The 13823-nt window shown below is 56.1% G+C and overlaps 1 protein-coding gene across 1 annotated transcript; it reads right to left on the bottom strand.

Annotated features, from left to right (window-relative positions):
• Window positions 1–9: 9 nt before the first annotated feature.
• Window positions 10–13028, bottom strand: LOC122384559 (protein KIAA0100-like). The gene is made up of 14 exons (XM_043372099.1): window positions 12946–13028; window positions 11081–11281; window positions 10585–10704; window positions 9964–10371; window positions 9194–9610; window positions 8655–8918; window positions 8138–8353; window positions 7688–7831; window positions 6645–7466; window positions 6224–6391; window positions 5093–6048; window positions 4414–4684; window positions 2873–4084; window positions 10–2553 (listed from the first exon to the last, which is right to left on the bottom strand). Exons 2-14 carry the CDS (start codon window positions 11186–11188, stop codon window positions 1087–1089), a joined length of 6573 nt encoding a protein of 2190 aa, XP_043228034.1. The 5' UTR covers window positions 11189–11281; window positions 12946–13028; the 3' UTR covers window positions 10–1086.
• Between the last annotated feature and the right edge of the window lie 795 nt (window positions 13029–13823).

Below are 13823 nucleotides of genomic sequence, written 5' to 3'. Positions count from 1 at the left end.
CACTTCAGATATATTGCACAATATATATTTTAATCTTTGACTTGATCGAGGATTGCAGCGATCACATTAACGTTCCAACATCAATGTCACACAGCATAGGTATCATATATCGCATACGATATAATTAGTCACGCTCAAAAGAGCTGCATCAAAATAACATAACACGATCGTCTACAGATCATTCGGTCATCAGCTATTGAATCAGCGTCGGATTCCACGCAACAAACAGCTGACAGCAGCGGTGAAAGACAAGAGTGTCACTGGTTATAACTCGCGCAGGAACTAATAGGCTATTCACGGTTATCAGAGGGACAAAACATAGTTAGAGAGCCCAGGACGTCTGCCAATAGCGCATTGAAAAGGAGCCGTCAGTTGCGGTATCAAGTATCAAGTATCGAGAGTATGGCTGCACCGCAGTCAGGGCTGCTTTGAGAGCAGTATGCAGTGCTGTGAAGTGACGAAGTGACCAAGAAGCAGCACGCGTCGATGGTAAACACTGACCTTTACCAGTTGAGAAGGAACACATCACACCTCTCCAACAGCGAGTGAACACATTGTTCCATCAATCACAAACTGACCAACAGCAAAAATAGCACTTAATCGCGCGACTTGACTCAAAATCTCAGAAACAGGACGGTCAAACGCCACTTGGACTACTGTGGCCAACGGTTAGATACTGGAAAATAGTGCAGAGCGGGAAAAGACAATGTTACCTGCCGTCTTGGAAAAAAGAGGAATGCAAAAGATTGATTATGGAGAAAAAGGAACATTACCTTTCGGGTGGGAGGACTCTGGATACTCTGCCTGATCGCTCTTTCTCCGCGGAGGACCAGTGTTCCAGTCTCGGTGCAGTGTTCCAGTCACTGCGTTCGGTTCCACACCGGTGCTCCAGTGACTAGCTGCGAATAGAAGTCAGTCTGACTACCGCCAGTGACTGGCTATGGCGGGGAATATCCAATCCCCAGTAAGCACAGCTCACTGATAGAGCAGCATCCAAGACCCAATGTAGGTCACCCTGGCTCTCCAGACCAGACCCGCTCTCACGACCTCGGTTCGTCTCTCGAGTTCGGCTATCTCCCGCCTCCCCTAGCTCCTGTGCAGGTGGAAGAAGCTCTTCCTGGCCGGTTTTTCCTTCTCACTGCCGGGCGCCATCATGGACCCGAACAGCAGCCTCGCCTTGTCCTCCTCATCATGAGGCGGCTCCTCGGCGCCCGGCGCTCCCCTCCCGCCGATCTGCAGCTTCTGCTTGATGGCCTGCGAGAGCAGAACCCGCTTGGTGTCGTTCTTCATGGCCAGCAGCAGGTCCAGCCAGGTCCAGGTGACGTTATGGTACTCGAGGGTCGGCACCGTCAGCAGGAAGTTGTGCACATCCTCCAGGTTCTTCTCCTTCTCTCCCTTGTAGCTGACCCGCACCGTCACCTCGGGCACCTTGATGTAGATGAAGAGCATGTTGTTCTGCGCGCGCTCCTTCATCTTTTCCACGTCATCCTTCTCGATGGCCACGTAGAAGCTGCTCTCCTTCTTCTGTTTGCGCTTTTCCTTCTTGGAGAGCTTCTCCTTTGGTGCTGGTACGTCCTCCTCTAGATGCTCCGTGTCACGTTCCGGGAAACAGAAGCGCAGCATCGTCTTGAAGAACTGGTACGTCATGCCGATGTTGATGGGTGTGATGTTGATCTCGAGGTGTTCCTTGACGCTGATGCCTCCGACGGGCGGCCTCTCCCTGAAGTAGACGCGCAGTGAACGCTGCCGGTCCACCGGCATCCCGCTCTGGGTCTCCGTGGGCTGGAGGACGTCCCTATAGGCCGGGTTCGGCAGCAGGTTCGACATGCTGATGTAGCCCAGCTCCAGCAGGTGCTCCACGCTGTCGTCACTCTTGGTGTGCTTGGTGTACTGGAAGTTGCTGATGACCAGGTCAGCCAGGCCCAGCTGGCCGTCCGGCTCGGTGAGTCGCCACTGCGCGTGCCGGATGCACACCTCCGCCGTCCGGATCATCGACACCGGCTGCTGCGCGTCGCCCTTCCGCGCCGCCGGCTTGGGCGTCTTGGAGAGCTGCGTCTCCTTGTAGATGTGGATCCTCATGGCCAGCTCCTCAGCCGATGCGCTGAGCTGCTCCTTCTTATCCAGCGTCTGGCGCTCCTTGTCCGCCATCTCGGCCTGGAGCCGGACCGCCGCGGCGCGGTCTGGCGCCTCATCCCGCTGTCGCTGCAGCTGGTAGGTGGCCTTCTCCAGCTGCCGGATCTCAGACATCATGGCTCTGCAGCGGTTCTGCAGCTGCTGGATGGGCCGCCGCTGGTCCTCCAGCGCCGACAGCTGCATCTGGAAGCGCATCCGCTGCAGCTGGTCGGAGCTCTGGCGGCGCCGCGGCGCCACGTACAGCAGCAGGTTGTTGACGATGTCCAGCACCATGGCGTACTGGAGGCTGTTGGTGCACACGTTCAGGTCGTGGTGGGTGACGGTGAGCGCGTCCACCGGCTCCTCCTGACCGGGCCACAGCTGGGAGGGGGCCGTCGGCAGAGGAGGGATCGACTCGACAGAGTCCGGGTCCACAGACACCTGACGGAGAGAGACAAACACGTCGTCAGTTGCGAGTTGAAAGGCCAGCTTTACACGGAATCAATAAGTGAGGGATGGTACCTGAAATAAGTCATATTGATCATGTTAAATCTGATAAATTTCGAGAAAAAAACTGCGGCATTAGTGATAGCAGCAATGAAATTTCCACGGAAATAATCGTACCGGTACTGCAAGTACTGGCAGTGCCATGTTTTGACAGATCTTTTATTTTCTAATACTTCTTTTAAAACAATTTTTAGAGCCAGTTCAGTAAGCCATCACAGACTGGACACCAATCCCGGAGACGGCCCCCGCTCACCTCTCCGTAGCTGGCATAGAAGAACTCGCAGCGGCACCGTGACACCACCCTCTGCAGCTGAATGCTGTCGTGTTCGTCAGCTCCGGCGGCTCCCACCGTCTCCGTGACCACTCCGCCGACCGACTGACCGGAGCCGACCAGGTCCGGCACGTCCCTAATGTCGTCATCGTCCCGCTCCTCGATATTGTCCACCGTGAGCCACATGATGTTCTCGGTGGCCGGGTCGCTGGCCGGGTGGCCGGCGCTCACCGTGGCGTAGTACTGCATGCCGTCCAGCCGGCCCACCCAGGAGGTCTTACTGACCAGTGTTCGATCGCGCCACACGGGCCGGTGAAGTCGTTGAAGGACCTGACTCTTGGAGGAGGTGATGATGACGTAGCCGCGTGTCTCGATGCCCTTGAGGAGGACCTGACAGTTGACCAGCTCCACCAGCCAGCTGTTATGGAGCACATCTGTGGCGTGGCACGCCGCCACGCCCCGCAGCGCGGTCTCGTCCAGCTCTCCGCCGGCGGCGTCCTCACTGAAAGCCACCGGCGCGGCGCCCAGCTCGGCGATCAGTTTCTGCAGCATACTGGCGGCCTGGCCCGACTGCAGCCGGGACATGGGTGACGGGGTGCTGGCCGAGAGGGAGCTGTTGAGGCCGCCCGTGGCCGCCGCCGCCGCGCCGTCCAGAGAGCCCGTCCGCGGGGGTTTCTGCGGGGTCCGAGTCGCCCCTCCGGAGCCCGAGTCGAACGTGATGCCCTTGAGGGCGGCGGTGGAGAGGTTCCGCTTCAGCTGCTGGTTGTTGGTGAAGCTGTCGAACAGCGCAAAGCCGGCGTCTCGGTTGTCCTTGGTCCAGGCTGCCTTCATGTTGTGCACCACCAGCCGGTGGGTGGGACACTCGCGCGTGGTATCGGCCACACTCGCCGCCCTCCCGTATGACACCCGCACCACTGACAGGAAGAACCACTTGGCCACGAGGCCGGCGTCTGCCGGGGGCGGCGGCGGCGCGGGCGCGGTCCCCGGCTCTGTCTGCCGCAGGGAGCTCTGCAGCCACACCTCCGCGTCGTTGAGCTCGCAGTTGAGGTACTCGATGGCCCAGCAGGCGCGCGGTCGGTGTCTCAGGCCGTCACAGACGGGCCGCAGAGTGAGGCGGTGCTCGGAGCTGAGCGAGACTCGGCCGCCGCGGATGTCCAGCCCGTGCTGGCGCGTGAACGACATCCAGTAGGAGACCTGGGGGCGGGGAGCGGCACTTCAGATGGCGGAACGAGGGCGTCCAGGGACAACAACAAGGCGCACAACAAAAAGTGAAGCTAAGGCAAAACATGCATATGGCTGCGTTTTCATTTTACGGCACTTGGGAAAAGAGAATGACTGAAGGAGAGCGTTGAGGTGCAGATGCTGTAGGCATATCTTTCCATCTGCTCTTCGGAGGCGAGTCTTTCTCGCACATCACCGCCATGCTGATCATTTCACGAAATATCTGGTACATTACAAATAAGACTCCCTAGGGAACCCAGTCGCTAAGCACTGCGAGCTGACACGCTGCTCGCCTAACTCACCTGGAATGCGTGCAGGTTCAGCGACAGTCTCACACACTTGTAGTGTCTCGACAGCTGCGCCTTTCGCGGCCGGACATTATTAAACACCGCTCCTCGCCGTGTGGGCCGGGTCATTCCCGACAGGATAAACTGGAGGTTCTCGAACCAGCGCAGCGTGCTCCCGTAGAGCAGCATGGTGGGCACCACGGGCTGCGGACCGCCGGCCGCCGGCGCCGTCAGCGGCCGAGTCTCGATCGAGATGGACATGTTCAGGTTCTGGGACCGGAACGCCCTGCGGTACAGAGGACGGAGACGTCAGCGTATCGCTGTCGTTTGAGATGTTAGCACTTGAGCATACAGCGTGAGAAAATAATAACAGTAGTAGAACTTCAAGACCAAGATCTCAAAACAACCACGAAATGTACCCAATTTAGCATAAGCGTCATGTAGTGTACACTTTCAATATATTATTTAGATCATTTCATGTAAATAGCTTGCATTAGATTCAACTCAATACCAGCCGTTTACGTGATCAAAGAACCTTTGTAAGTGCCCTTTTTTGGGATATATCATCACCTACAATGGATCTCCACCGCAAATCACTAGCCGTAATGCACATATCTACCTCGACCTAGTTATTCCTGTGAGTGGGAGTGATAAAGCGCACCGCGGTGCCCCGCCTCCACCTGTGTCCTCTCACCTAAACGAGTCATGCTCCTGGTTGCTCGAGTACTCGGGCAGTTTATCCCGGGCACAGGGTATCACTGCGTGGTGATCCCGCGGGTCGCCCATACACAGCCAGTCCAACTTGAAGGCCAGCTTCAGGCCGGGCACAAACAGCAGTCGACAGTCGTCATACTTGCTGGCGGTGCGCACGTAGACGCTGAGGTCGCCCTTGAAGACGATCTTGCCGTCGGTCCAGTCGGTGACCAGGTCGGCGAAGGTGAGCTCCATCTCCTCGGTGGTGTTGTAGGGGTCCAGCGAGGCGTGTAACAGCAGCGTCAGCTGCCGCACGCTCTGCGTGATCCGGCCGTGCATCTTGAGGCGCACTTTGTCCCACCAGGGCAGCGGAGGGGAAGGGTCCGTGCTGGGGCGGAGCACCTTCTCCAGGCAGAGGTTAAACATGGCCACGGCGGGCTCCCAGCAGGGGCCGTACGCCGCCACCAGCTGGTCCACGTCCGAGCTGAGGTCGTAGTAGTACTTCAGACTCATCAGCGACCTGTCCACCTGGTCGTCCTCGAACGGCGACTGCAGGCGGACGGGGAGCTGACGCGTGGCGCGCGGCACGGCCACCTGCTCGGCGCCCACCATCCTACCCCAGAGGTGCAGCTGGTGGACGTCCAGCACGGGCTGCGGGTAGTCTCGCAGCGTCACCGTCCACCTCTGGCAGCTGGTCACCAGCTCGCGGCACCACAGCGTGCTGAAGGCCGGCTCGTCGTCCGGCCAGGGGGAGAGCGGGTCGATGCGGCGCAGCTCGGATACACAGGCGGCGCGGCCGTGAAAACTGGGGTCGGCCAGCGCCCAGAACTCCAGAGACTCCATGGACCAGAGGAGGAGCCGGGTGCGCATCGGTGCGCCGCTGCGGTACATCTGGGCGGCGCGCTGCACGAACAGCTGGGCGTCCCGCTGCTGCAGCTGCTGGTACAGACTCTCCACCTGGGGCGGCGGACACAGGATGGTCAGCGTCGGCGTCCTGAGCGGCAGAGGGATGAAGAAACACGACCTATTGGAATACAACAGCGAAACAGAACAGATCCGTGATATGAATGCAATGCATGTCAGTGACTCTCTACACACAGCTGCCGATATACCTATATCTATACTGACTGACCTTTCTGGCCTGCAGAAGTCCGTGGATGCGGCGCTGCTCCTCTATCTTCAGGTCGAGTGTCTGTCGCCGTTTGACGCTCTCGTGATACTCGTCCTCCAGAAGCTCGTAATTGTCACGCAGTTTGACCTCGAACGGGTCGTCACAGATCTCCAGCGAGAGCTGCTTGATCTGCAGAGAAACGAACCAGTTCTCTCAAAGATGGAGCACACCCACAATGAACATGTTGTACATCACACTCGGCAAAGACCAGAAGCATTGCCGCAAGCGATTCATAATTATAGGAGTAAAAAGCACAAAGTTGTGGCATTTTAGGGTAACAGTCCATGTCATCCAAAGTTGTGGATATTCTAATCTTCTGAACTCATTTCCATGTACACACTTCAGTATCGGGACCCCACCATGTTCCTCCCCCCGCCCGTACCTGAATGCAGAGGTCGGCCGGCAGCGGTCCGTCCTCCCTGGCCGGACCGCTGGGCCGCCCGTGCAATCGGCGCAGCCACCGGACCGTCGTCAGCAGCTCCTCGCTCCACGCCTCAGAGAAATCGTATCCGTACGGCACGGAGCCCTCCAGGCTGGTGATGGTCACCTCCCAGCAGTCGTTCTGCGGTAGGAGGAGCTCTTCACACGCCGCGCGCCGTGCTGCCGCCGCCACGTGCGCCGTGCTTCTCTCGGCCCTCAGACCCCGCAGTACTATAATCTCATGTCCGTCGAACAGAAACTTCGGTGCAGCGGCCGTCAGACAGGCCCGGCTGCCGTCTCGGGTCCAGCAGAGCTCGGAGGCGGTCAGACCGAACCGGCAGTGGTCGGAGAGAGCGGCGTCCACCGACAGTTCGGCGCGGAGTCGGACCGTCAGCCGCGGACCGGCGGTTGGCGCAGCGGGGGTAGCAGAGGGGGAGGGAGGTCTCAGCAGCGCCGCCCACCTCCTCAGACAGTCGGCTGTGTTTTTGAGGTGCCGGTGAGCGGTGGGACTCCACCGGCCCGCGGCCGTCTCCCTCACTGACACCGTCAGCTCTCCGTCCGTCCGTCCCCGCAGTTTGAGCCGCGCTATGTTCAGCGCGGGCTCGGGCAGCGCGGCGCCCTTGTTGCAGGGCAGCGGCGGCGCGGCGGTCGGCCGGCCGGCGCTCACCGCCGCCCGTTCCACGACGAAGCTGAGCAGGCCGGCCGTCCGGTCACCATTCACAGAGTCGAGCCGCAGCGCCGAGCAGTGCTCTCCAGTCACTGCCAGCAGCGTCAGGTTGGACGCCTGGAACGGACGGCAGAGGGGAGTCAGAGCCGGTCCCGACAAGTCGCGGTCGCGGGAACTCGACAAAACTACTTTTAACTTTCAGACTTCATCCGGGGACAGAGGGGTAACGGTAAGTGTTGTCCACCACAGGCGAGGACGCAAGTATTGGCCATAAGACTGCTCAGCAGCCTCACCGATTGCCTCACTCTCAGACCCACTACCGTACCAATCTGCCCTACCTGCACACTGAGGTCCGTCGGCTGTGCGGCCGATCCCCTGGTGGCCGAGGCGGCGGGGACCGGACGGTCGGACGGCGGCAGCAGTCGCCGTGCCGAGTCAGTGGCGAACTGGGCAAGCGCAGCCGCCGACTCACTGGCCTCCAGCTGAGGAGCGGACGACATACCAGTTTAACATGCGTCCGGCAACAAGGGAGTTTGGCCGTAGAAAATCAGCGCAAGCGATACCGCCTACATCAGGAAAATTGTGCCTAACAAACATATTTTATGAATCATTGTTTCAACACGAAAGTTTATCGTGGGTTTTTGAACGATTACTGAGAGCCCGCAAGAATAGAAACATGCACACAACAGCAGTGCTCTCAACATCTTATAATACTGATATCAAACGTACAAACGTTATCATACTGTAATTTCGCCATCAACTAATTCACCCTCCAGCCTACCACATACCTGCAGGTTTTCCAGCAGCAGGCCGAGTTTGGGCGGCGCTCCGTCGGCGGCCCGCCGGTGGCTGACCAGCAGGGCGCCCAGCACCAGCGCAGCACCAGCCACGTGGCGGCGCTGGGCCGGCTCGGCCGCTCCCAGACAGCAGGTGAGCGTCTCCAGGACCAGCTCCCCGGCGGCCGGCGAGCCGCCCAGCTTACCGTGCGTCAGACACGCCATCACCTGGTGAAAGGGGCGGGGTGAGAGGTGAGAACTGGGTTGCCGCCCAGCTTACCGTGCGTCAGACACGCCATCACCTGGACAGACAGCGTGAAAGCTTAGGTCCCTCAAAGAAGTTGGGGTGAATCTATAACTTAATTTCCGACATTAGCACCAACTTATCATTCGGTCCCCTCTAGACAGCCCATCCCCACCTGATCTCCGAACGCGCTACATCCGTTTGAAAACCCCACCGGCTCTCCCACACATAACCAATGCCGCAGAAGCCTATATCTTCCCTTCCCCCAAATCTCTCTCCACTGACCGGCGGCAGTGCGGGAAGCAGCAGACACGTCTCCACGTCCCACAGCTCGGCGTCCAGTCTCAGCCTCCAGCGGCGACCAGCCGCTGACGGAGGCGGCGGCGGCGGCGGGGGCGGGGGCGGCCGGCGCCGCAGCGGATCCACCCCCAGCCGACACAGCCAGTCCGACACCGCCTCGTGGCTGTAGGTGAGCTGCAGCGTGTGGCCGCCGAACGCAGCCTCCAGGGACGGGGACGGGCTCTCCAGGTCGTCGGCGCGCACCGACAACTGAGGGGAGGGAAAGAGGCGTCAAGTGCAAGCCCAGAACTCAGCGGTCAGATAACAGTAGACAGGAATAACACTCGATGACTAACAATAAAGAGTTATTACAGCCGACGATACGGATCTACCTACAACACTGTGATTGCCGTACTTACATCCTTATTCTAGCATCACATCTGACATCATAATTCAACACGGCACATGCCATGCATCACACAGCTTAAATTGAAACAACAAAGCGCACACAAGACCCCACACCTGTCGGCTGCCACCACCCTCACCTGCAGATTGGCGAGCGAGGCCAGCCGCGCTCCGTCGGCGGTCTCCACCCCCAGCTCTTCCAGTTTGAGAGACGCGCTGGCCTCGGTGAGTCGCGGGGCGCTGCTCGCCTCCAGTCGGCAGGTGCCCAGTCGAGAGGCCAGCCGCCGCTCCCCGTGTTCCGAGGTCAGAGTCAGCTCGGAGAAGGTCAGAGCCGCGGAGACGGGGACGCGCGGTGCCAGCCACCGCCACCGCTCCACCCCGGCGGGAGGGGGAGGGGAGGGAACAGGAGACGGCGGGCCGGGGCGCGGCTCAGAGGCGGCGGCCAGTAGCGGCGGCACCAGACGGTCCGACAGCAGGACGTCCGGCCGCAGCAGCCGCACGGACACCTCCGTCAGCTGGGGCGCCGGCGGCGGACCGCGCTGGTCCGGCTCGTCTCCCTGGCAGTAGGGAGGGTGGTATTAGGTACCGATCGTTGATAAGGAAAGTGTCAGCTGACGCGTCATCAAAACTAGTGAGCGATATGACATGCAAGGAAGAATAACACGAAGGAACAAGCTTGAACGCAGCACTACACATGCTGTATGACCAAAACAACCCATAAACTCGCAAACAACCACTAGTTAAGGAGACGAATCGCTTCCTCCAGCAATTCTATGCTAGTACTTTTTAACTGCAATAAAGGGTGTATAAATATAGCCGAATATAAGCATGGCGAAAAAGACGTAACAAATTGAAGAACCGTCCTCACGCGCCCTCCCATCCTCCCCTTACTCCCTCCGTCCCTACTAACCGGCTGCACTGTGGCCTGCAGCTCCAGCTCCGCGGTCAGCCGGGCCAGCGGCGGCGGCCCGTCCCCCGTCTCCACCTCCACCTCTCCGTCCGGCGGTGCGGCGCCGTCCAGCCTCGCACACAGCGCCGCGGCGCGCAGCACCAGCATCAGTCCGTTGTCTATGGTACTGGTACCCTCCAAGGTGACCCGGGCGGCCTGGAGGCGGGCGCGCCGCTCCCCGCCCACCGCCCATTCGGCGCCGGCCTGGTACACGTATACCCCGGCAAACTGGCCCAAAGAGAGCAGGGCAGAGGCCGAGGAGCGGCCCGCCGAGGAGGGAGAGGAGGGGGAGGGGGAGGGGGAGGGGGAGGCGGCCCCGGTGTGCGTCAGACGGACCCCGTGCAGACACAGCGCCAGCGGTCGGTGGACCTGTGGGCAAAGACAGACACACAGTCTATACACAAATATACTCTATATACCTAACACAAATATAGAACCGCCAAACGTTAGCAGAATGTCCACTACCCAACTATCAACCGAAAACCGTACTATCCACGAACGTCCGACCTCGGCGACGTACCGTATCGTGAACGCAAACGTACCAGCTGGATCAATCAGCATGTATACAGCCTTTACGCTCACCTGGCTGTTGACGAGGCTGCTGGTGATGGTCAGTCCGTTGGCGGTCAGTCGGACCGGACCCCACTCCAGGCTCAGCTGGTACACACACAGCGGGTGGAGGCCGATCCTGCCCAGAGATATCTGCCGCGAACGGGACCGGATCGAGAGGCAACGTCAGGGATTGGAGACAGGAGCGCCGGTACATCGCTCTACGGCATCGGAAAGACACACTACCACGGTAACGGCCACGAAAACGGCAGCTCCAAAAAACGGCAATGACAAGCCAGCGACGGTGAACTAACATCATGACACTCTCTTCACTTACGATTGAAATATCTAGGCATTTGTTTCCGAAAATATATCGAGATAGTGCGATAAACACGGGGTTGACGAACGAGTGCACTTAGGACGTTATTAGACAGATAATAACCAAAAACAGCTTGAGACTTAGAGGACAGCGAACTGTGCTGATCGATAGAGAATGGAGATTGAAAATATTGAATATCAGCTAATTTACCTGAAGGTTGTAGCGCCAGACGAGGAGCCATGACAGCAGCTGGGGCAGCAGCCGGGTCACTACGTAGTAGAATGCCACCAGGCAGAGAGCCACCGAGCCCAGGTGCATGGTGGCGCCTGGGACTCACACAGACCGAGAGCCTAGTTCTGATCTCTTATCAAATTATGCTCTTGACTGTAGTGATTGACAGAACTCTGTCACCTGGTGGAAGACGTATGCTTAGATTAAAAACAAGATTTGCCTTCTATTGCCTGAGCAAATAACTATTTAGTAGCCATGAGCTTTGTATGGAAGGGAGGATGGCTTTTTCTGACGGACTCATAAAGGAGGGGCTGACCATTTGACCAAAATTGGTCCAGTTGACCTCACAGATAGACAGGCACAGGTCATGACCACAAAAAATATGAGATAGGTATTTAAATGTTTCATTTTTCTTGTTACCCTCAACTATCTGCCCAAAGCTCCTAAGTAATTGCTGAATAGCTAGCCAGGAAAAGCATTTTATATCATAAGGTGAGGAGACTCAGTCACTCAGAGGAGTGTTCACGTGCACCGCACACTGCTGCGTGCGGTGTGTGCGGTGCGTCCAGCAGGCGTGGGGGTAGGGGATGGGTAGGCGGTTCTGACGTCACGGCTGCGTGCGGTGGACGGTCCGCTGTGGCCAGTCCCGACCGGCCACAGCGATCGCTGTGTGCGGTGACGGAAGGCTGACGTAGGGACGCAGTGGGCGGAGCTTCGAGGCTGTGTGCGGTCCGATCGCACACAGAGCCCATGAACAGCCCTCCGGTCAGTCAGGATAGGTTGACCTGACACTATGTGACCCATATTACAATTTCAATAACCTGCACAAAAATATATGATGGCGCCTATGCCAAAACACTATAGAGGCCCAGAGGGTTTCAATTTTCAAACACCACCCTCCCAACTCCCATGTCCTAAAAAAGCCAGCCATGTAAAAATGCATCTAAATTAGAAATGAATCAATTAACAAATTTGGACATGTTAAGCACTAGCCTAAATATCCCAATACCCTAAGGTAAGGTAAGGTAAGGTAGGTATGTGTTTTCAAATTAATGCAGGAAGTGGAAACTGCTTTAAAATTCCTCAACTCTACCTAGGTACATAGCCATATTTAATGCACTTTTAACATTTCTAACATATTTTTAGCATGACATTCTTAGCATGGCATTTTTAGCACATATTGTTGATAGTTGAGAAATATAAAATGAGTTATGAGCCTATGTAAAATGTGAAAAATAAGATCTTTATTTGATTTCAAAATGAAAATAAATTGCCAATTCAGATCACCATTTTCATTTTTTCAATAGCATTCAGAAGCACATTACTGATGGAATTTAATTAAATTTGAAACAAATGTTTGTCAATATCCATCCAATCTTCTGTAGGAACTTTCAACAAGATTATTACAATTGACTGTTGAGGTAGACTGTATTCGTACATTGCTTTGAAATACGAGCAGAAACGGAAAGAAGATGGGCGTAGCAGGAATGTGAAATTAGTAGCTATTGACTATATGAATGCAAGGACAACCGTTTCAGCCATTGAATTCCCTGCTAACATTCATAAATAATAGCCGTCTTCCAGCTTGATTTTAACTGAAAGCCCGCTGCGGCCGGACTCTAGTCGAAAAATGAAAATTCACTTTCATTAAACATCGCACATAGGGACATAGGGAGGAACTTGCATTTTACGGCAGTCGTAACCAAGGCAGTATCCAAGGGCAGTATCAACTTATCAAGGCAGTATAGGTATACCGTCGTAACATTTTACTTATTTACTTTATTGTTATGCTAGCCCAGATAATATGAGAGACCACTGACCAGCAGATGTTGATGTTAGCATACCATTTAAATTGGATGATTCAGGATACCTACTTGACTTGCTGACCGCTGACTAACAAATAAATCAGAATAATTTTAATATCTTCATAATAATATTTTCAAATAGAAGTTTCTTTTGCGCCGCTTATGCCGCGTCCACCGATTCAAGGTTGAGCATTTTTACTGTGGTATTTATGTTGTGTGAATTACGTCAGAGTTTATGACGCAATTTACATGAAATTGTTTTTATCATTTTGAGGCGAGCTGAATGAATGAATGAATGAATGAATGAATGAATGAATGAATGAATGAATGAATGAATGAATGAATGAATGAGCAAACGAACGCACTAACGAACAAACGGCCGACCGACCAACCGACCGACCGACCGGCGACCGTCTTCGTTTCTATGGGCCAGTGGCGGCGCCACGAATTTTCGCCAGTGGGGGCAAGCTTGAGGTAACCCGACTGTGGTCTGATACCTACCCCGATCTGCAAAATCCATGAGCACCTTGCCCCTAGAGGTTGCCATTCAAAATTATTATGGTTTCAGGTTTCATGCATAATTGAGCTTAACCATTAACCCTCGCGGGCCAGGAGGGGGGGGAGGGGGAGGGCGTTTTTCGCCTCCCCTGGCGAATATTTGCGATACCTCATGAACACTCAGGGATAGAAAGACGAAACTTGCTGTACCTTATCCCCCATTAATTTGACATCTTTTGAAGCAAGCGAATTGGACCTAGCCTTCTTGATAACGTCTCGGGGCCGATTTTCCTAGACTCCTGCACGGCAAACTTCGGCGTCACAGACGTGAACTTCAACCAGCTGCCAAAAATAGAGGTTTAGAGATGAAGACGAATTACGAGCACGGTTGTGTGGCATTTGACCTAGAAAAATGCTTA

The sequence above is a fragment of the Amphibalanus amphitrite genome, unplaced genomic scaffold (genome assembly GCF_019059575.1).
Source record: "Amphibalanus amphitrite isolate SeventyFive unplaced genomic scaffold, NRLGWU_Aamphi_draft 000193F_arrow, whole genome shotgun sequence".
Lineage (NCBI taxonomy): Eukaryota > Metazoa > Arthropoda > Thecostraca > Balanomorpha > Balanidae > Amphibalanus > Amphibalanus amphitrite.
Note: the sequence above shows the minus strand (reverse complement) of the source record. Positions and strands in the feature narration are given on the sequence as shown.

What these genes read in the sequence shown, in the direction of transcription:
- LOC122384559 (XM_043372099.1), bottom strand. Translation starts at nt 11,188, where the DNA reads ATGCACCTGGGCTCGGTGGCTCTCTGCCTGGTGGCATTCTACTACGTA. An exon ending in TGCTGCTGGAAAACCTGCAG is followed by an intron (nt 7,832 to 8,137) that starts GTATGTGGTAGG and finishes TCCGCTCCTCAG; the next exon opens with CTGGAGGCCAGTGAGTCGGC. An exon ending in TCTATGCCAGCTACGGAGAG is followed by an intron (nt 2,554 to 2,872) that starts GTGAGCGGGGGC and finishes TCTCTCCGTCAG; the next exon opens with GTGTCTGTGGACCCGGACTC.